General features: G+C 33.7%; 2 protein-coding genes and 1 long non-coding RNA gene across 4 annotated transcripts; 2 read left to right on the top strand and 1 right to left on the bottom strand.

Annotated features, from left to right (window-relative positions):
• Positions 1 to 6,939: 6,939 nt before the first annotated feature.
• LOC141698296 (uncharacterized) lies at positions 6,940 to 8,544 on the top strand. 2 transcript variants are annotated; one of them, XR_012565046.1, is made up of 4 exons: positions 6,940 to 7,386; positions 7,503 to 7,762; positions 7,923 to 8,045; positions 8,244 to 8,544. It is a non-coding gene; the product is annotated as an uncharacterized LOC141698296 (long non-coding RNA). The 2 variants fall into 2 exon arrangements; XR_012565045.1 differs by having other exon boundaries at positions 7,845 to 8,045.
• An 821-nt stretch (positions 8,545 to 9,365) lies between these two features.
• LOC141695936 (transcription repressor OFP1-like) lies at positions 9,366 to 10,400 on the top strand. The gene has a single exon (XM_074500140.1). It carries the CDS (start codon positions 9,366 to 9,368, stop codon positions 10,398 to 10,400), a length of 1,035 nt encoding a protein of 344 aa, XP_074356241.1.
• An 868-nt stretch (positions 10,401 to 11,268) lies between these two features.
• Positions 11,269 to 12,363, bottom strand: LOC141696652 (uncharacterized). Its single transcript, XM_074500768.1, has 2 exons — positions 12,141 to 12,363; positions 11,269 to 12,063 (listed from the first exon to the last, which is right to left on the bottom strand). The coding sequence occupies exons 1-2, from the start codon at positions 12,243 to 12,245 to the stop codon at positions 11,635 to 11,637; spliced, it is 534 nt and encodes a 177-aa protein (XP_074356869.1). The 5' UTR covers positions 12,246 to 12,363; the 3' UTR covers positions 11,269 to 11,634.
• Positions 12,364 to 24,125: the final 11,762 nt, after the last annotated feature.

Raw genomic sequence — 24,125 nt, 5'->3', positions numbered from 1 at the left:
CAGAAAAGTGGCCACTTCTTACAAACCTGATTGAGCAATTATTTAGCAATACGATAGCATGGCATACATATCAATAGAAACTCTTTTAGAAATAGCTTTTCGGGTTTTAAGTATTACCTTGTTGCGCATGCAATCCTATTACTGCATAATTGTCTTATCAGTTAGGGTTCTCACATGATACTGGGTATGACTTACAAGGTATTTAACACGGTTATTTAGAGATATGGTATGTAAAACAGTTTATAAAGATTTCCAGGGTCCAAAATATAAAATAAGATGAAAGATTTATGTGAGGTTTCAACAGTGCATAAACAGAGAAGTTCAAGTACAATAGTTCTGGAATAAGGTATAATGATATAGCCGAGTTAAACAGAAGAAAAACTGGAAAATATCCCCCTATCTACCCCTAACTTCTACCTAACTACTACTACTACTATTAATGCAACCAACACTAGTTCTGAAATACAACATGAAAAGAAAAAGGGATCCCGACATCTGACCAAGTATCCCAAAGCCTACCAGCGCTGAAATGAAACAAACAAAGAACAACTACCACGGGCTTTACCAGATGTCCCACTTACTCATCACCAACTCACTCATCACATGAATCTAGAATCTCTCTCAACACATTCAACGTCCAATGAATGATCTTATGAACCCTCCTGGCCTCAGCCTCTGCATCAGTAGTAGATGGTCCCTCGTCCAATCTCCTCCGGGAAACGTGCTCCACCATCTGAATCTGGACTCTCCACTCATCCTCCATAACTGAAGTCCTCTTCCTAGACTCTAAAGCCAGCCTATCCACCAAAGCTTCCAACTCAGGAATGCGGGAGTTAACAAAGTCTCGATCCTGGGTTAACTTGCCTCCAATATGGGCAGGCACAGTCCTAGCAGGCATAGTAGGCTCTCGCTCAATGGATGGAATCTCTGGAATGGGTCTCAGGGGAGACACCTGCTTAGGGACCTCACTGCTCTCTGATGGATCCTCTTCAGGGTCTGAACTAACATATACAGGCTCCTATGAAGAGGGCGGAATAGGGTCAACTGGGGTACCAGTCACACTAATATCTGAATCGGAATCACTACTACTACTGGGGTCCTAAGATAAATTACAAAATAGCAACCAAGAAGCAGCATTTGGGTTAAATAAGACTTCATCTAACTCCACACCCTAACTCTAGTTGCTACCTTGACCTATTCACTTTACTTAGACTATACCTAATAGTCTAACTCAACTCTAAATGAGTCGAAACACTCTCGCAATATATATACCCAAATACCCTTTTATCCTAACTTGTCTCAGGAACTAGATCCCATGGCTCTGATACTAACTTGTGACGCCCTCAATCTCAGGGTTAGGAAATGAGGACCCACACACCATTAACTAATATAATAACAGCGGATATAATAAACCTCGATTAAACACTAACAGGATCTAAACAGGATTAAGTATGAGACAAGATTACAACTACTAACCAGAATAAGTATATTACAACCCAAAATAATAATTAATTCAAATTTATTCGATTCTGACATGGAACCGAAAAATACCCCATTGTATCTAAACCAACTTATACAATTCTTCCAACTCAAACGCTTGCTCACTCATACTGCTACCTGCTCTGGCATCTGGAAACCTACAACACAAGTATGGCCATCTTTTCTCTTAACTGCCATGGTTAGAAAAATATCTGAGCAAAGAAGCTCAACAAGTAAATATATAAACAGTTATATAATGCAGTAACAATATCAATATCAACATACGAGGTATTCTACTTTATATATCTAGGTGGAAAATTTCTATCTCGGGCTATGAAAGGGTTATGAAGAAGGATTTGGGATTTCATTAATCAAGGCTCAGGTTAGTGTGAAAGCCGACATTCATCTCAAATCATTAGCAGGACTTCAAAGTGTTTCTCAATAGAAGGAAACAATCATTCAAACTTTGAAACTTATCATCAATGTAAAGTGACATGGTTTTTAACATTAAAATCAAAACGAAGACTCGAGTTGTTCCATTTCATTTCATTTCATGTTTTAAAGAATAAGGAGCAACTGCTCAAAGTATATAAACATTTTCATCTTTATAAAGTATAAGAGAACCCTTGATTGGAATATCCATCTTTAAATTATAATACGGGTGATCAGCCCGTACCGACCTCCACCTGGTCATTATGGTACCTATGGAATTATAGCCTTATATTGGACTAGCCCCACTAGCCTCTTATGTGTCTGGACTAGTCCTACTAGCCTCTACGTCTCTATCCAATCCAACAGAAATTCGTTTGGAAAACCTTTGTATTGGAAAAAGGAAAAGAGTTGACTAAATTCATTTTAACATTACCAAGAATGTGAAATCATTTGGACTCAATCAAGTCAAAAATTATTCTTAAGTTCAATTCAAGATTTCAAGGAAAGTTAACGAATCAAGCGTAAACAGGGATCAATACCAAGGAAGCTGGATCAAAAGACAAACAGGGTATACTAGTTCCTAGTTAGAAGAGTTTCAAAGATCAACTCATGACGGGGTTCACGGGTTAGCGAAGAATTTAGATTGATCAAGACATTAAGCAAGGGAATTCATAAAGGATCTTTCAGGGTTTACGATATCATAAGATAATAAAAGAAACAATACGATATTCAGGGTTCGAGTCAACGGGATTACTACAAAGGATCGAACAGGGTCTGATATCAAATTGTCAAAAGAAAAATATCAGGGTTTCTCAGAATCAATAACACGTATATCACAATTGCAATAAAAAGCCTCTAGTTAATCATGGCATCAATAATTTCCTCTCTATAAACAATTCACAAGAGAAGGCAGAGTTACTTGCCTTAAATCGCTTTCCTGCTTTACTGAAACTGAACCACGGCCACCTAGGTTTCCTTTCCCTTTCCTAGCCTGAATGCCTCCGTTAACCGAATCTACAATCCAAAACAGAATCCCTAATCAGCAACTTACTCGACACTCAACGTTTCTCAGAACGCCTAACAATTTCCCCATATCACGATAACACTTAACTCGTATACTCATGCATAATTATAGTATACTCACATAACACATATCAAGTATATACTTGACCATATTCACGTAGCATGCATTACGATATACTCGTATACTCCAAATTTACAATTAATCTTCGAATCACATAGTATGACTCAACGATATCACATAACATACTATATCTTAATACTCCAAACCTTACTTATATAACCTTATATCGAAACGAATCATCCTTTTCTTTTTAATACCAAAACTCGAACAAAAATAATGGAACCAAGCCAATAAATCAACATGAAACCACTTATTGTCATCATGCATAATCTAGATTTTTATCCTAGCTTTATTAAGACTTAAACTAATTAAATGTTGCCATACCATCCATTCATACCACAAAATTAGAATCAAAATAAGGTCACAAGCAATAAGTTATCAAATCACAAATCTCATCAACCAAACAAGTAGTTTAAAAACTATTTCTTTCTTACAAATACAAGCCTTATTCGACCCTAATCAAACAAATAGCATGCAACTCTTAAATTAACATGCAAAGTCAAATTCTACCTTTAAATCCTATCTTCACTCAATTCTTAACAAGAAAACCATTTTAAACTCTTTTTCTTTTATAAAAATCAAACCAAAACTCATCTAAATCCAATTATCAACATGCAAGTCCAAAAATTATCTATTTACTAGCTATGATCAACATGCATGCCCAAAATTAACTATTAACTAACAATGATTAACACGCAAGCTCAAAAGGTAACTATTAACTAACAATGATCAACATGCAAGTTCAAGAATTAAGCAAAAACTCAAGTTTAAGCCACAAATCATCCATTCGAATCATTTAAAAGAAAAACTGAACCAAAAATTAGATTTTCAAACCAAAACCCTTTCCAAAACTCGAATCAAAATCAAACCCTCCTTTTTACTAGCAAAATTCGAACCAACATCCAAACAAACCCATAGATTAGCATATAATTTTAGTGCACTATACTCTCCTAAGATCATACACTAAGAAATTATGTTTTCTTAGATATAACAAAGAGATGTTGATGCAAAAACCTTCTTAAACACTTACATGCAAAGAGTATATAGATTGAGGATTTAAAATGATGAAGATCAATGGCAAGATCTTTGAATTCTAAGTAGGATTTGATGTTGCATGTAGGTGAGAGAAAGAGAGAGAGAGAATTCGGGAGAGAGAAGGAGAAAAGAAAAGGGAAAGAAAGAGTGATACAAGAGGAAGAAGAGAGTGGGGAGGAAGGAAGGAAGAGTGGATGTATTTATAAGTGAGTGAAGGGGTAAAATGGTCTTTTGTCAACTAATTCTAGAAACTTCTTTTCTTTTATTCAAAAACTCACAAAAAAACAAATTTGGATAATACATAGCTCTCTCAGAAAAGGTGAAAATGATATGAATAACAATTTAAAATATAGGTCTTGAAATTAACTTTCTAGCCATATTTTTAAAATAATTTTTGAGCGTACGGTTTATTTTATATGAAATTTATAAGATTACGCTCAAAATAAAAATATAACCCGATAAAATCATTTTAAAAAACGCCAATCATAAAATAATTCCATACTTAGATAATAAAGAAAATTCCGCGCCTTAACCATACTTAGATAATTTTATAAATATATATAAAGGTTCAATAAACCTTATTTAAATCAAATAAATCCCTTAAAATCATTTAAAAATTTCCAGATCACATAATCATGCACATTAACAGGCAACAACATAAACTCGCATATCACGACTCATTTTGAAATATTCTCAAGCATAAAAATTTCCCTTTTTATTAATATTCACTTTTCGCGTAACGGGTCTCGTCCTAACTGACGGCCCGATGCTGAGCGTTTTCAACTACGCTTCAGAATCATACTCTCTACACTAGCTGACATGTCGAACTGGAATATAATATTCATTTAAACATTTCTATTTAACACATAATTCGTATTCATATTCTTAAACACCTTAATCCCTTTTTAAGACGGGTTCTGTTCAACTCGACGGCCCGACAACACAGCTTAGTCTTTTAGCTGACTCACCAAACTGGAACGAGTTATTTTACGTTCCCAGTTACTATTATACAACGATAACAGTTAATCCACATAATCATTTAAGCTTTTATTTTATTCACATAAATTCACAATTATAATACAAAATTAAAGTTTATTCACGTAATCACGTCGCGAAATTCCTAGTCGCTACAGTCTCATCGAAATCTAACTTCGTTTTCCCAACCAATAAAAAAGTCATCACATTATTATACTTCTTCGGTAGAGACACTAGTAGAAGAACAGCTTTTTCCTCATACTTCAATTTTTCATCCAAATTATTCAACTGGTTTATTAAGCCATTAAAATAATTTAGATGATCTCTTAAATCTCCGTCTTCTTCCATCTTGAGCCCGAACAAATCTTTCTTGAGAAACACCTTGTTGGCCAAAGACTTTGAGTGATAAGTCTTCGTTAACTTCTCCCACAAATTCTTGGGATTATCCTCTTCAAGAACATCATACTTGATTTCCGGTGCAAGGGCCAACCAGATCAGTGATGTTGTGCGTAACTTCATATCTCCCCACTTTGTATCATCAACTTCAATAGGCTTCTTCTTTTCGAGAGTCACATATAACCCTCGTTGAATTAACAGATCTTTCACCGTGCTTTGCCACAAGGTAAAATTGTTTCTTCCATTAAACAATTCAATCTCAAATCCCCCAACTTTCTCCATCATGAACCTTGGCTCTTGATACCACTTGTTGGAAGAATACACATAAATATAGAATCAAACAAATAATGCAAAACACACACACAATATATGACGCGGAAAAACCCACATCCCAACTTGTATTATTAATCCAAACAATTATCAATAATACAATCAATCTCATCAAATGGTATTCAATCACGCGATACTTAAGTCAAACAATACCCAAGCATATATCAAAACAATAATATGACTATGTATAGTCATCACAAACTTGACCACCAACACCAATAACGTAATCCCATTATAATAATAATTGTCTACCCACACACTAGGGTTTTGATATCCATGATTGTGATAATGCAATTTTTTTTTGCATCTTTTGTTTTTGAAGTTTGTATCTTGCAACTTGAATTCATGTTCTCATGAGTCATGCTACTCATTATTTTTTGTTTTAGTTGAAGTCTATAGTTTAAAACATAAATTTATTCTGGGGAAACATGTTGACTTGAGAAAAACATTGGAGTCGGTCAGCAATCACTGTCATGTGATAGAACGTCTATTTTCCAAATCTTCAAAAATGGGTAATATGCTTTAAATATGTGATTATAAATATTTTATATATTACAGCCTGCATGCACTGATTTAGTGGAAAATTGCCCTAATCTGAACTCTCTAACGCTGCAAGACTTTAAAGCTCTGGTACTAGTTAAGGTACTATCCGATTGTATCATAAATGTGTGAGAAAAAAGTTTTCATTTGCTCTTTTTCTCTTCTTTCTTTGAATGAGGAGTATGCATTTGCTTTGTAGTTTATCATTACTGGTCATGATCATTTATTGCAATTAGTTTAGCTTGTTACTTCTCTATTAGCGGCTTACGTGAGGCTATCACAAAAGTGAAAAGCGACATAAAATTCTCCAGTACATGAACCTCTAAATTTTATCATCTGTAACAATTGGATGAAACTACTTAAAGTAGCGGATGACAGATGCACAGAAGATCTACATCACGAAATTACATTGTGTATAGGTGTGTATTTTTATGTGTAGGGTTGAGGTGTGGTGAAAACCTTAAGTAAAACCGCTTACAATCCAACAGAATGACCCTGTTGAATCTCTACATATACAACGCTATCTATACTCTATTTTTGGTGTGATGAGCCTTTGAGGGATATGCAATAAGGAATGGTTAATCCCTAATAGGAATTATGATATTTATAGGTGAGGATAATACAGGTCTTGTATGTTGAAAATTAGTGGCTCTCATTTAAGATAGTAATGTTACATGAACCAGACCTTATATGTGTACAGTGTATACTGTAAATTGGACACCTAGAAGAATTTGCTTTATAAGAGACTAAGTAAATAAATAAACTTGAAAGAGTTTTTTTTTATCACTCTCTACATGTTGGAGGTGTCGCGCTAGGTGAAAATCCAGGCATTTCCTATTGTCCCATGCTCTTTATGCCAGGTCTATTCTAATTGGTTCTCATATCCAAATTCTGTGACCTGTTATTAGTCCTTGAAGGATACATAGAGAAAGCAGTTCCTTTACCTGTGTTGGTGATGCTTCTGATTAAGTGTGATATATAACAATTTAGGGATTTTGTAAGCTGAAACATCTCGACTTTTCAGCATCCTACTCCATCTCGGGTGCTTTTCTAAAGTAATTTCAATTTAATATTAAATGTACTCTTTATTAACTTGTGTTGACTAATACTTTCTCCTCTTCCGGCGTCAAATTACTGACCTCGGTTCTTTTCTATAATACTAATATTTTAGGAAGCTTGGCGGGGGAAGGAAACCTCGGCATCTAAGAGCTGATTTCTCCCTCCCTCTCTCTTTTGGTGTTCTGTATGTTTGTGTGGGAACACATATGTTGATATGACCCAAGGTAGTTCATATGGTCTACCTGCAGTTTCATACCTACAAAGCAGTTATATGGGGACAGACCTGACTTCTGCCTGCTGGCTGAGTTTCCTCCTGAAAGAAGCGTAGTATAGTGCTTATCATATGTTCTTTGAAACTTAAGCAGATGAAAGGTGAGTATCTAAAACCATTTGCATAATCTTTAATGTATTTTTTCTACTGCACTTTTCTCGAATTTGGACCAATGATTGGCAGTGGCGATGTGAGTCTGCACTCGCAGCTCAGCAGTCGTATGTTTGATGGGTCGTGCTTCATGAATACATCTGATAGCAGTTACAATAGTGACCTGGGAAGTGGCAATGAGGATAGTCATGACACCAGTTTCATTATCTATGGGGAGAGTTCAGATGAGGCGGACTTTTTATCCATCTGAACACGGAGGTCTTCCAGCTCAATGTGAGTGTTATTAGTCTACAGAACTAAGTTAATATTTCTGTCGTCATTGCTTGCATGTTTGCGTATGCTGTTTCATGGTGTGCAAAAGTAAATGTGAATTTGATATGGCGGACCATAAGACTTCCTGACGAGCAAATTTTCAAGTTGAACAATGTGGATTTGTTTTAGTAAACTGGTGTGTATTATTTGTTGCTGCAGGAGTGATATACTGAACCTGATTTCCAGGAAGTCCATTCTGAGACCAGAATCTGGAATCAGATAAATAAAGCATAACCATGGAAGCTCACGATAATTAAGTGGTCACAAATCAAACTCCTGAGCAGCGGTTCTTTTATTAATTATTTTTAAGTATTTCTTTTTGCACAAAGATGATGTCAAATATATTTTAATTCTCGAGTACATATTTTGATGTATATATTTGATATTTTTTGTAATTTTAGTGATTCAAATTATACCCTGTTAAGATTGGTGATTAAAGTTATATATGACGTTTAGTTAACTTCAGAATAGCATTTCATACTTGCTCATTCTATGAGAAAGTGAACTTCAGAATAGCATTTCTGTTTATACTGTTTAATCACATTCTATTATTCTAACTTGTATATCATATCCCAAATTTAAAGTGACACTCTTAGCATAGACTCCTTATTTGTATCAGTGTTATTAAAAGACAATTAGTCTACATATTAATTTTTTTCCAACACAAAGATTTAATATTTGCAGATACACATACACTGTTCAATCACAAAAATAAGTTTGTTTTCATTTGTTGACACGGAAACAGAGAACTTAAAATAAACATTAAGCCTTTCAATTTTGTAATGAAAGTCCAGCTATTGGATTGCTCAAATGGTTAAGAGTTTATCCTCATTTGTCACAGGTGGGTTCGATTCTGACTTAGCACAGATACTCAATTATAAGCTTATAAGTCAAGAAAAAAGTCAAGCTTCTATTCATAGGCCAAGACATAAACATAGATTTGAAGCTCTTCCGAAGTAAGATCTAATATTTACGGGGACAAGATCGGACCATGTAATAGCTGGATTATTATTAGAAACTAAAGTTGATATGTCCCTTGTGATAACCAATATATAATAATGTATGACCAGATCAGTTGACTAGGTGCCATAATATCATAATTACAATCCACATAAATACCCAAATCTATGTAACAGAATATATTTGGACATATGTTTGTAGCAGAACATCTAGTGCTCTATCTGTCAGAGAAGCATCTCTTCACTTTTTGTCAAAACTTCAGTTTTTGTTATATAACATACTAACTCATCCTAGAGCAGTCAGGAAAGCAGGTTTTGTGTGATGGGTAATTACAGATTTAAGTTTTCAGATATGCTGCCAAATGCTTGGTTTTATAAGCTTAACCACACGAGTGCTAGTAAAACCAGAAAGCTGCAGAACTTGACGCGTAAATCCCTGAATAAGAAAGTTCAATCCAAAATGAAGTCATCTCCTTTTGCATCATCATTCACTCCCACAGCGGCCCAACAAACATGTCAGTCCCGGAAGTCATACCACTTCAATCGAGACTTCAAGTCGACCTCCCATTTGTCAGAGCCACCAAGAAAATCATCCAATAGAAGACGCTGCACAAAGAAAACTGTAGCATCTCAGAAGCTAATTCACAACTATTCTGAATCTAAGGAGTACTCTAATTGTCATGTCAGACATGGATCCATTTATTCTAAGGTTAATCATGCATTTGAACTGGTGCAGAATTATTCTACTGGTAGCTCCTCTTGTGATGATCCTGTTTTCTATGATCTAGATTCTGAATTTAGACGAGTAAAAGTTGACTCTCCGTCCAACCATTATGACTACAAGCTTGATTTAGTGTCACAGCTTGAGCTCAAACCAATCATAACCAAGCCCGACAAAGTTGATCATGGAATTAAACCAGCTGTCAAGTTTCAAGGAAGCTCAAGAAAATTTGAAGAGAAAAGTTCATGTAGCTTAAATAAAGATAGTATCGGTGAAGAGAAAAAATGCCCGCTTAGGAAATTAAGAGTGAAATCAATAGGAGTGAAGCTAAGAGCTAAATCACCAAGAATAGCATCAAAGAGGCTTGCTCAAGTTAAAGGCCAGGAAAGTGTATCATCACATTCCCGCCTAATGAGTGTGGCTATTGTACAGGAATCTATAGATCCTGATAGAGACTTCAAGGAGTCAATGATGGAAATGATCATGGAGCACAATATGAGTACAAAAGAGGAGTTTCAACAACTTCTTGCTTGCTACCTTTCACTCAATCCTGGTACTTACCGTGAACTAATTGTCAATGTTTTTGAACAAATTTTGTATGAGATTACTGGAAATCAAGTCTTGGTACCTAAATAAATAATGTTTATGTATTATGTACATTTTCGTTTTTTATCATGACGTGGTCTGGGAGAATCCTCACTTAGCTGCGATAGTATTGGCCAAAAAACAAGGTATTTGAATTGTAGTAATGTAGTCTGATACATGTTTGTGTTCATTTCAAGGAAAGAATATCATCTGTAACTCTCAGAAATAGAAGGAATACCATTCTCTCCTTTAACTTTAGTTGTCTGCCATAATTAGCGGGACATATTTATCAGTATTCCTTTAGCCTTTGGTCCAGATCACACTAATACTGTCGGAATTAATGTCTTTTAGCTGTTGCCCACATATGTAATTCTGATAATGCTTCTAGAATGCCCACGACCACGAGCAGATCTCTGAAATTTGTTTACAAAATGTAAGGGCTGCACATAGCGAGATATTTGAGCGAGAATGAAATACCATTTAGAACTTCTTAACATCCAGTTAGAATAGTAGTTAAGAAAGTTTGAAATCATTCATAAGTAAAAACTTACACCAATGTAGTTCGTGTTTTGCATCAGCATGCGGAGGGTTATTGAACCATTCAGAACACATCTGTGGATTGTTGACGATCCCGAATGTGAAGGTATCGGCTCCAAATCACAGTTAAGCGAAACATAATACTGGAAAATGTTCAGGGCATCACAATGCTTTCCAAATTGGTTAAACTTTGGCTGCAACACTTGTAAATATAGAGGACTCCTGAACATTTATATAACAACAGTTAATTACACAAGGTCCCGTGCCATTTGAGAACAAATTTAGGATTTATTTTGGGACTCTTAACATTTTATCCGTAAAAACATTCCTCTCTTTTCCAATAGGCTTAATTCTTCTGCAAAATAATGATATGTGCGATGAAACATTTATAAAACAGTATTTCTACTTGTATTACAACTAATGAACATGAAATCCAGTTGACGAAACAATCTAACAAATTGTCCTTCGGATCTATAGAACTTACACCAGAGTATATATTGTTTTGCATCAGAATGTGGTGGGTTATTGAACCATTCAGAACATATCTTTGGATTGTTGAAGATCCCGAATGTAAAGGTATCGGCTCTAAGGCACAGTTAAGCCAAACATAATACTGGAAAATGTTCAGGGCATCACAATGCTTTCTAAATTGGTTAATTTTTGGCTACAAACACTTGTAAATATAAGGGGCTCCTATATAATTATATAAAAACAGTTAATTAAAGTACGTCCCATGCCATTTGAGAACTCATTCAGTAGAGATGAGCGCTGAATAGCATCTGAAGAATGGTGCACTCTGAAATAAAGGTCGCGGTGGAGGTACTGGCCAATCTTGCACATTTGAGCCAAACAAATAGAACCACCGACCATATTGCAATATATTAAATTGAGTCTCAAAGCCCCCACGAAGATCAAACATTAGGTCCAAAGGATCAGAACTAGTGACATTGTTTGGCGAGGCCAAACTGCTGTCTGTATTAAATAACTCATTGGACAAGGCAGTAGAATATGTAACTGAAGGAACATCTACTGTTCCGACATGTCTCGAGGCCTCACTATCCAGGTCAGGAGTGATATTAGTGCCTTCTTCGGGTTCTTGTAAAATCTCATCAGATGTTCTGTTACCTATTTGCTGCCTATTTGAAGTATCTGATGTTGGGAAGATGCAGACTCCATCCTGGAGTGAACCAACATGAATAGGTTAGTTATCTCCATCTACCCAAAACAATATGCATATTTTCAACTATAAATTACCTCGCCATTATTGTTTGACTCATTGAGAATTGCGCGGTTAGTAGGGGTGGAAGCCAAGATATGGACTGCATGCATTTTGAACATCAGGACGGTGTCCACTTCCATGCCTATTCAATGTATTCAAAAAAACATCGGGAGTTCAACAGCTAGACTATCTCCTGAATGCACAAGTATTTGTCCAAGTTTCCTAGCCCCAAATGTTAAGTCACTTGTTATTCGAAAAAAATTCCTGCAAAAGGACAAGTAGTGTTGCGTAAGATCATCCAATAAAAAAATTATTAAAAAGGGCCACACACTTTTTGCATTAGCTTCAAAAGTGAGGTGGGGTGATTAAATTCATACTTTATTCATGAGTTGAGGCCATAAATTTATGACAAGATGCATATCTCAGAGTGTTTAACGTGAAAATTCAAACAATTCAAACGCATCCGCTGGAACGGGAGTTGCTGAAGAAGAGGGTTCTACCTTCGCTGACACTTCGGCCCAGGTTATCATATTCTTGTGGATCAACTATGTTCAGGTGCTTTCTAGGAAATATTCGTGTCTGCATTTCAAACTCTTTCAAAGGAACGGAATACATGTCCATGCAGTGTCTGTAGAATTCCTGAGACAGTAACATACGACTTCCAATATTTTCAGGTATCCCAGCTGTATATAATAAAAAAAACGTCATATTTAATTGATGAGTGAAATAGTGTGTGTGTTTGAATCAGAAATTTAAGATATGTTTCTCACTTACAGATTCTGACAAGGATGAGAGACGAACAAATTTGCTGAAGTAGTCCATAAATTTATATAAAACCTAAAATTTGACAGAAGACAGAGAGTCAATTTTATGGGAGATAATAATATAGTAAAGATCCAACAATAAATCCACGAGCACTTACTGCTAATGGGCCATCTAATGATGAGTGGAAGACTTGAATAATGTATAAAACTAAAATCTCCAATGCATATATAGAGATTAATCTGTGATGAGAGCCTAGAATAAGGCTCTCATAGTAGCGCCCGACTTTAATTAGTAATATACTGTGCTTAAATAAATGGTCCCTGCCAATGATATAATCAACCTATCCACGAATAAAAATAAGTATTGCCTATCTAAAAGAAATAAAATTCATAAAACTAACTTTAACGAGACTTACTACATCCAGGAAGCAGAGTGAACATAGTCCACCTACTTGATTGAATGATATATCTACCACAATATTCTGCACGACGCACTTAACAAGCTTAACCTGAGATTAAAAGTATCAAATTGCAACAAGATCACTTTGCGGAATCTATTCACATCATAAAAGAAAAAGTTTAAACGACGATAAAAATTAGTGAAACTAAGTGCTGGAAAATTAGAGATGCAATAACAGAAGCCAAATGCAGCAAGTGTTATACAAAATTAAAAACGCAATTTATACTTGAACCCATGTTCTTGCACCAGATGTTTATAAAAATATTAGTGTATTTTGTTTAGCTGAGATGTCAATAGTCTGAGTATTGCATTCAACTTGGTTAAAGAAATCACCTAATGACCACTTACTAGTTGATAACTTAAGAGCTAATGAATTGACATTATGTAATCTTGAAACTTCTAGTTTCTTGCTAATCAAATTGGTCACCGACAGACCTACTACTACTAGTCATTAACTCAATAGCGTAGTTATGAGTCGATGAAAGATATCCATCTCACATCATCATATAGAAATAATGGCCTCAATGAAATTTAATTTTTACACGAATATGAAGTGACAATGAAAATTTGAACATAAACTTAGATGTCAAGTCAATATACAAGTCTGTATGGAACAATATCAGTATTTTTTCCACAAATGCAAAGTTGACTAGTCAATATACAAAACTACTGTAATAATATCAAATTACTTGGTCAAATGCATAGAATTTTCACATATATGATCTCATGTTTTTCTGTAATGATATGAAAGTACGTACTGATTGTATAGCACATGAAATATACCAAACATAATGAAGCATATATGTAGAAAGAAGACAGGATGACAAGTAGCAAGGAAATGGAGATGGAACGAAACAACATGGCAAATCTACGACTTTTAACTATTTATAGCTGCGAGACAGATATATACTATCTCTTTTTTATATGTAGAAAGAAGACAGGATGACAAGTAGCAAGGAAATGGAGATGGAACCAACACAATATTAGTTGAAAGGAAAGAAGACAATTTAGAACACCGTCATGTTGAAAATAAATACCTCGGCATTAATTAGCCGAGTTTTTTTAACGCCAAATTCGGCACTGTTACTGTTATCTTCTCTTTGAAGCTCGGAAACTATATCATTGGCAAGTGCCTCCTCAACGCTTGCATCACAAAAGACAGTTAGATCAATGTCTCCATTAGGAAGATACGTTTTTAGAGGTACCGACCCATATGGAAATACCTGTAGGATGACAAAATAAGAAATTCATAACGGTAATTAAAAAAATAAGATTCGTGGTTAGGTACATCTTATATAAGAACGCAGATTCTTAATATAAGAAAACGGTAATGTCACTGCAATATGCTCTTAAAAACTTAAATAAAAAATCTAATGGTTTTAAAGGACAAGATTACACACATACACATATATGAGTAAATTGCAAGTAGTCAAAGTATATAAGACGACTAAACTGTCATTCTTATTAATGTATTCAAAGTATATACTAGTTATTGTCATTGCCTTAAATCTTCAGTATTCCACACCACATAAATGTAATCACTGAATGGCCATAACAATTAAGCACAATATCCAAGTAATGTCTTAAAAGTTAAAATACTTAATTGCAGTAAAATAAGTCTTTCAAGTAGTAATACTTTAATGATTAATCAATACAAAAACGATAGGCATATGTAACAGTGTTGTAAAAATCGGCTACTCTGCCTGAGTACTCATTTCTACGGTCTGAACCGAGTTGTATTTATTTGGGTCAAAAACGCTTTTCACATAACCACTAGATACAAAACTCAAATCCCACCAAACTGTTGCCACCTCAGTTGGCTTATTATTGTCCACACCACGACACAGATTTGTTGTTACCAAATCGCACATTGAAGAGTAATTAAGACAACACACAGACCTCATATTAAAGGTAAATATACTTTAGTTATCTGCCATAATAAGCAAGTCTGAACACGGTTCAAAAGGAGTCACCATCGTACCTCCATCATTTTTTCATAAGCAAATACCATCACCATTCGGAAGATAAACAATGACGATTTAACATCTGTAACTACACTCACATAGAGAAACGTGGGAAGCATCTTTTTTTACAGTTAAATGATGACAGTCCAGACCTTCATGTCCCGGCAGTACAACACCTAGAAGTAGGTTATTTTGCAGCTTCAGGGGAATTTCATACCTTACATTCCAAGACTAGCAACACCTTTAGAACTATCTATGCATGGTCAGAAATGATATTAGTGCCTTCCTCGGGTTCTTGTAAAATCTCATCAGGTGTTCTGTTACCTGTTTGCTGCTTATTTGAAGTATCTGATGTTGGGAAGATTCAGACTCCATCCTGGAGTGAACCAACATGAATCGGTTAGTTATCTCTATCTACACAAAATAATATGCATATTTTCAACTATAAATTACCTCGCCATCATTGTTTGACTCATTGAAAATTGTGTGGATAGTTGGGGTGGAAGCCAAGATATGGACTGCATGCATTTTGAACATCAGGACGGTGTCCACTTCCATGCCTATGCAATGTATTCAAAAAAACATCGGGAATTCAACAGCTAGACTATCTCCTGAATGCACAAGTATTTGTCCAAGTTTCCTAGCCCCAAATGTAAAGGCACTTGTTATTCGAAAAAAATTCCTGCAAAAGGACAAGTAGTGTTGCGTAAGATTATCCAATAAAAAAGTTACTAAAAAGGGTCACAGACTTTTTGCATTAGCTTCAAAAGTGAGGTGGGGTAATTAAATTCATACTTTATTTATGAGTTGAGGCCATAAATTTATGACAAGATGAATATCTCAGTAGTGTTTAACGTGAAAAGTCAAATAATTCAAACGCATCCGCTGGAACCGGGGTTGCTGAAGAAGAGGGGTTCTACCTTCGCTGACACCGGGGTGTCTGCATTTCAACCTCTTTCAAAGGAACGGAATACATGTCCATGCAGTGTCTGTAGAATTCCAATGTCATTTAGTTGATGAGTGAAATAGTGTGTGTGTTTGAATCAGAAATTTAAGATATATTTCTCACTTCCAGATTCTGACAAGGATGAGAGACAAACTGGACCATATAAAGTAATGCAGTAGTTTTTCCAATCAAATTTGCTGAAGTAGTCCATAAATTTATATAAAACCTGAAATTTGACAGAAGACAGAGAGTCAATTTTATGGGAGATAATAATATAGTAAAAATCCAACAATAAATCCACGAGAACATACTGCTAATGGGCCATCTAATGATGAGTCGAAGACTTGAATAATGTATAAAACTAAAGTCTCCAATGCATATGTAGAGATTAATCTGTGATGAGAGCCTAGAATACGGCTCTCATAGTAGCACCAGGCTTTAATCAGTAAGATACTGCGCTTAAATAGATGGTCCCTGCCAATGATGTAATCAATCTATCCACGAATAAAAATAATTATTGCCTATTTAAAAGAAATATAATTCATAAACCCAACTTCAATGAGACTTACTACATCCAGGAAGTAGAGTGAACATAGTCCACCTACTTGATTGAATGATATATCAACCACAATATTCTGCACGACGCACTTAACAAGCTTAACCTGAGATTAAAAGTATCAAATTGCAACAAGATCACTTTGCGGAATCTATTCACATCATAAAAGAAAAAGTTTGAAGGATGATAAAAATTAGTGAAACTAAGTGCTGGAAAATTCGAGATGCGATAATAGAAGCCTAATGAAGCAAGTGTTACACAAAATTAATAACGCAATTTATACTTGAACCCATGTTCTTGCACAAGATGTTTATAAAAATATTAGTGTATTTTGTTTAGCTGAGATGTCAATAGTCTCAGTATTGCATTCAACTTGGTTAAAGCAATCACCTAATGACCACTTACTACTTGATAACTTAAGAGCTAATGAATTGACATTATGTAATCTTGAAACTTCTAGTTTCTTGCTACTCAAATTGGTCACCGACATACCTACTACTACTAGTCATTAACTCAATATCGTAGTTATGATTCGATGAAAGATATCCATCTCACATCATCATATAGAAATAATGGCCTCAATGAAATTTAATTTTTACACGAATATGAAGTGACAATGAAAATTTGAACATAACCTTAGATGTCAAGTCAATATACAAGTCTGTATGGAACAATATCAGTACTTTTTCCGCAAATGCAAAGTTGACTAGTCAATATACAAAACTACTGTAATAATATCAAATTATTTGGTCAAATGCATAGAATTTTCACATATATGATCTCATGTTTTTCTGTAATGATATGAAAGTACGTACTGATTGTATAGCACATGAAATATACCAAACATAATGAAGCATATATGTAGAAAGAAGACAGGATGACAAGTAGCAAGGAAATGGAGATGGAACGAAACAACATGGCAAATCTACGACTTTTAACTATTTATAGCTGCGAGACAGATATATACTATCTCTTTTTTTTTGCTAACTCAGATATATACTATCTGAATAGCACATTACCAACAATGCTTCGAAAATAAGAATGCTCAACCAATTTCAAAATAGTCACAAATCCCTAACTACGATAATCTCTTGGAAAAAACATCTATTACATTAAATATTCTAGATAAGCATGTATATATATACTAAAAAAATATCACACACACATCTCTGTGACAAACAATTAAACAAGACTTGCATTAGACCAAATCAAATTCACAGTTACATAGAAAATTATATGTATACTATCTCAGAGATTAAAAGGTAAGCTAGATAACATGTTTTACATCTTTAATTTTTATTATGAAGTAATTAATTAATGTAAATACCAGCTTCATTATATGGTGGTAAGGGCAGACGAGGTCTAATGGGAGGTGACCAGTTTCCGCCGCCGGTGGCTCTTTCTTCAAAAAGTTGTTGAATTAATATCCTATTAGGATTTCCACCTACAATGCTCGAGTAATAACCGTAATCAATCCATTTTCTTTGTTGATGATCCTTCCACACTTATCTTGCCATCTAAAATCTTCCCAAGAAATTTCTTAAATTTCTGCATTTTGGAGGTTAGTTGCATAATAATATTAATAATCCAAAATTTCATATTATTTGCATTTCTCAATTAAAAAAACAAGAATCTTGCATGTAAATACGAGTATAAATTATCCGCTTAAAATTCTATTTATTTTCTATCAAATATATATATGAAATTATAATCTATATTTTTCTACAACCTGCAAGTGGCTGCCCACTTGTTCACGACTTAGCCCAGGCGCATTCATCAATTTGAGAATACTGTTAGGAATAGCTCCTGTAAAAAATTTGGACATTGGTCAGACATATTTAAATGTGTGCAGAATCCCAAGATATTATTTCGAGAGAAAAGTATACTCTTTGTTAATATAAATAAAGATGTATAACCTACTTTTTGAACCAAGAATAAGCATAGCTTTCACTAAGCGGGTGTGGAGGTACGGGTTCCAATCAATCCTAGTTTTCGTTTTCTTGTTTGTGAACATAAAATCATGAGCACATATCATCATTATTATTATTAATATGTAATTAATTAAAGAATGTATATATGTAATTAATTAAAGAGTGTATATATGCAAAGTACCGCTCTGCTGATCCTCAGTGGTATTTGCAGAAGAAAAGCAAATACTTGTTGGTATAGTTGCTTGAGCGCTGGGTCTGCCGGCGTCTATTTTGTAGTTCTTCCGCAACTCAATGTACTGCCATATCTGTGCCAGGTCTTCAACATTTATAGGCTTTAAATAGTAGGCTGGCGCCCCTATTTTAAATCCCTGGGATGTAGTCTGGGGGCTGTTGTCTAATGATATCACTGCAATTCTCCCAAGTTTGTTTAGAAGGAATCTTTAACAATTTCAAGGTAAAATTATGCTTGTATAGGAACTTACATATTACAGGAATGTTAAAATCCTTTTGAATGAGATGGAGTAATTCGAAGCCGTCCATAACTGGCATATGCACGTCTGCTAAGACAATATCATAGAGTGTTCTCTCATAATTTTTACCATTTTCACCTAAAATGCTTAGTGCTTGTAATGGGCAAGTCACAGCCGTCACTGAAATAATACAAAAAGCTCATTATTGATGTTATAAAAAAATTGTAGTTACCAAAAATTATTTTTCACCCCAAAATTACAAGCTTATAATTTATGATCAGTTATTATAATTTATTAATGTCCAAATACTTTTTTCTTTTTTTAGTAGTTGAATATGAGAATTGATTCACAAGTTATATTTCCAATTCAGAAGACAATCAACAACCTGCACATTCACAAACAAAAGCTTTAGATCATAGATATCCCATATATCAAAAGCATCATAAATCTTTAGCTAGAATTTTTTTGGCTAAACCACCTAGATTTTTGATCAATCTTCGGATATAATGATAGAATTGAAACCTTGTTGAATGCGATGCAACAGTTGGGTGCAGCTTAGAAATGATGTTATGGGTTGCACTCTCTGCTTCAGACCATCTTTCAGCTCTGATTTTAGAAAAAGATGGGTTAGAATCAAATGATATCTCTCCAAAAGCATTTATTTCTTGCAAATTCCCCATTATAGAATCAAGAAAGTGATCGGAGTACAAATCTATTACAAGGGTTTATGCTTGATGATGCAGTGGAGAGAGGGAGAGAGAGAGAGTGGCAGAGAGACACGGAGACAGAGAGAAAGGGACAATGAAAGTGAGAGAGAGAGCGCGGCAGAGAGACACGGAGAGAGAGAAAGGAACTATGAAAGTGTGTCATTCTCTGTAGTGTGTACGATGATGTATATGGAAGACGAAACATACCCATTTAATATCAAGGTTTTGGTAACATTTCAATCGAGTCCCTGCATTAGTATTACTTTATAGAGGTAATATATAAGAGCAATATTTTCAAAAATGACACGAATATTCAATAATATTTTTATAATTTATCATGCGGGAACGGTTTCGGGAACGAATTTTAAAATTATAGCATTTCTCAATATAATTTTTAAAAAAGAAAACACTATGATATGTAGAAAATTATTGTATTATCTAAAAAAAATTATTATGTTGTGCAGAAAAACAGCACTCGACTAATATTTCTGGGTTATAACATATGTGATACTAGAATCAATAAATACAAATCATGAATTAAATACAAATTTAAGATTTTGGATTAGTGATACATTATAATTCATAATAGTTTCTAATTTGGATTCATACAACTAATTCTTTTTTATTTTCATAAGGAGTTACAAATTGAAGAACATGGTTTAAAAGTTGTCAAAATAGTTAACAAATACACATACGATGTCTTTGAGCAATAGTTACCTAATACACATATCATACCTTCACTAGATTGAGCTCCTAATATTTTAAAAAAAAGGCCCAAACCGATCCCTCAAACTTTATTCAAGCCAACACTTTTTAAAAATGTATCCCATCAATTTATTTTTAAATACAACAAATTTTTATGATACATCTCTACTTTAGTGAATTATTTTTATAATTTAATAAGTAATTTGTAAGAATCAAATATTTTTTAACAAACATCATTTTTCTCTAATTTATTATTCTCTCATATTTGTGCTCAAAGTTGGTGTCTTAATAAGGGGTACTATATGCATAATATCATTTCCAAGTTTCAATAAGATTTCTTAGCAATAAGATTTCTTATCTAATCTTATATGCAATATAATTTCTTAGCAAATTTAGGAATATGACCAAATAGTATTTAGAATTCTCTATCAATTTAGTTTAAGTGATATCGATACGTGTGTTAGAAAGTAGAAGATATTACAAATTTACAATATCAAATGTTTATATAAGAATGAAATATAAATACAAGCATATTTAATTATATAAAACTAAACTAAAAAGATGTAAACACATATATTTTGATGGCAATCCCAATCTAAAATTTATCTCAACTAAACTAAACTAAAAAGATGTAATCAATTATATCTTGTAGCAATCAAACTTTAATCTTAGAAATATTATACACTCGTTATATGTTATATTATAAATGTCTATATACTAGTACATTGGCACTATATGATTGTTACATAGGTAACTTCTAATAAAAAATTACAAGACTTTCTTTGTCAAAGAAACACATGTAACAAACATAAGTATAACATAAATTTAATAATTATAAATAATATTACCTGTAAAACAGCCTACATTTGGATGTGATCCTCGAACTTTCTGGAGCATTTTCTTCATTATTTACTGCAAATAATATATGAAATTATTTGTAACTGATTTAATAAATAAAATTATAAATCAAGTGTAAAGGTGTAAAAAATATTAGATATGAGTATTTTTTTAAAAACAATTCAAATCAATTATGACTCAAAATTTGTGATATAACAAAAAAAATACTAGGTACCCCAATTTTTTTTTTCAAATGTTGATGTTTCAATGTATGGATAATAAGATTTTTTTAATAATAATATGGTACCATGAGTGTGTAAATATGCGCCCAAATCAAAATTCGCTATGTGTCATACCACGTTATTTGGAAAAAATTTAAGGAAACTATCACTACTCTATAACAAATATTTACTAATAGTTCTAGACTGATTTATGTTGATCCAGATCTTATACACACTGAAAATCCAAAATCGATATTGATAATTGAAGCTTCATTTTGGAACAATTTTACATGAAATCCAAAAGTAAATTTAATTAATTCAATATAATTGAATTATTTAAAAGTACTAAATATCCATCAATTTAGATAGATTATTCCCCTTATACGTGTATCCGTGTGAGTGTATTTGTGTGTGTGTGATAATATACACTTACTTATTATTTGCTTAAATTAACATAAACACTGACTTACCAATTTGTCTTGAAAAATTCTGGATAGTGAACATTTTACCGGTTATGTTACTCCGTTTTTGACAATTACGACCGTTGTACTTAGTCAACACAATACAACACCAGATACGACATGAGATATGTGTCAAATTATAATCGTCGACCGAGTAAGATTGAATATGGAGAGGTCAGTCATAAATAAAAGGTAAGATGGACAATTGGAAAGGAAGGAAAATGAAAGAATAATAAATTAAAAAGAAAAATTAGAGTTTTAAGATACAGAAGACAACGTCAAGTAACAAAAGAAAGCACGATAATGAATTGGTGAACACAAAAATGAGCATGCTATTTAAGATTGTCGCGTCTCTCATTTATTTATTAATTAAGTATTGTAATGTTCGTGCCAGTTGTTCACCAAACCGACTTAATAGCTGTTTTCCACACCAAGTTGCCAGTTGTTTTCCACGTGAACATATACGTGAAAAGATTCTAATATTATTGTTATGAAAACAGTATTTACAGTTTTAAAAATAGGTAATATTTTATTTTAAATTTAAGGTAGGTAATATGAATCGATTTCACCTTAATATTAGACATTTTATTATAAACAATGTGTGAGTGCCTCTTAATTAACTATATTTATGTTTAATATATATGATAATTCTTATATATGCGTGTATAATATATTATTTTTATATATAAGTAATATATTTTACAAAGTAAAGACTTAATGACCTTGCCCTTACTAAACCCATAATTCCTTAAATTTTAAAACTGTTTCTTTCCGACCCTACTATATGTCATTAAATACCTATCAAGTCTTATTTTCATTTTTATAAAATATACCATTGCATAATAGGAAAAAGAGTTTGATGATACATATTTTATACTCGAGGGTCGAAAAAGAACTCTGTTAAATTTTATAATTTACGGGTGTAATAGTACAAAGCCAAAATGTCATTAGAAAAAAAAACATATCACATTTCTTTTATTTAGGCATGTCATTTATAAGCCAATTAATGATGAGAAGAGTTGATAAAATCAATGTGTTTTATGTTAAAAGTTAATCAAGCGCAAAAAATAAAATAAATAGCTGTAACATAATGATTTAATCCATTTACTTCTATCAATTTCTTGCAATAGAAAAGAAACTGCTAGTAGCTCCGCATAAAAAGGACTAGTAGCCTTTGCAGGTCCAGAAAAAACAAAGACATTTCTACTTTCTTTATCTTTAATATACCCCCCTGTACCAGTCCCAAACTCACCTTTACTACTGACTTTAAAAGCACCATCCAAAAAACCCAAGCCATCTACCTCTTGTTCAAGAAAATATGAATTTTCTTGTTTTTTACTGCTCATTACTACACCAACAGGATTGACATCCCAAATTGATTTTAAATGTGTCTGAATCAATTTGTTTGCTAGACACCATTGCCAAATTCTGATTTTGGCCAAAATGAAGACTACGTCACTATTGTAAAACTTGCTCTCAAAAACTGCTTCATTCCTTCTAAGCCTTAGAGACCACAAGGTGGCAGCCAATGCAATGCCCCAACAAACTTTTACTGCCTGATCGTAACTCCATTCCATCCATTTCCAAATGTTCATTTGAGTTTGCATTTTAAATTCTGCCGAAAACCCCCACCAATTGCACAATTTCAACCAGACTTCCTTAGCAAATATGAAATCCCAGTATGATCTTGAATTTCTATTGTCAAGTCACATACTGAACAATTCATATTAGCCATTGCACACCCTGTCCTCTTCATAAGCAGTACTTTTGTAGGAATAATTCTATGCTCCAATTTCCAGACAAAAAGCTGAACTTTTGGAGGTGTTTTAAGTTTCCAAATACATTTCCAATGAACATTACTTGACTGAATTCGAGAACATAATACCTTTCTTCCATCCCCCGTACTACATGTTCTTGCAGACGGTAACCAAATTAGTTGATCCTCACCGTATTTTAACGTGATTCCTTCCACCACATCATTTAGCTTGACTGCTTCTT

Source organism: Apium graveolens, chromosome 11, assembly GCF_009905375.1.
Source record: "Apium graveolens cultivar Ventura chromosome 11, ASM990537v1, whole genome shotgun sequence".
Lineage (NCBI taxonomy): Eukaryota > Viridiplantae > Streptophyta > Magnoliopsida > Apiales > Apiaceae > Apium > Apium graveolens.
This window is presented reverse-complemented; position numbering and strand designations above follow the sequence as displayed.

Coding starts and splice junctions, on each gene's coding strand:
- LOC141695936 (XM_074500140.1), top strand. CDS start 9,366: ATGGGTAATTACAGATTTAAGTTTTCAGATATGCTGCCAAATGCTTGG.
- LOC141696652 (XM_074500768.1), bottom strand. CDS start 12,245: ATGGAAGTGGACACCGTCCTGATGTTCAAAATGCATGCAGTCCATATC. Junction 12,064..12,140: donor AGTCAAACAATAATGGCGAG/GTAATTTATAGT, acceptor GGTTCACTCCAG/GATGGAGTCTGCATCTTCCC.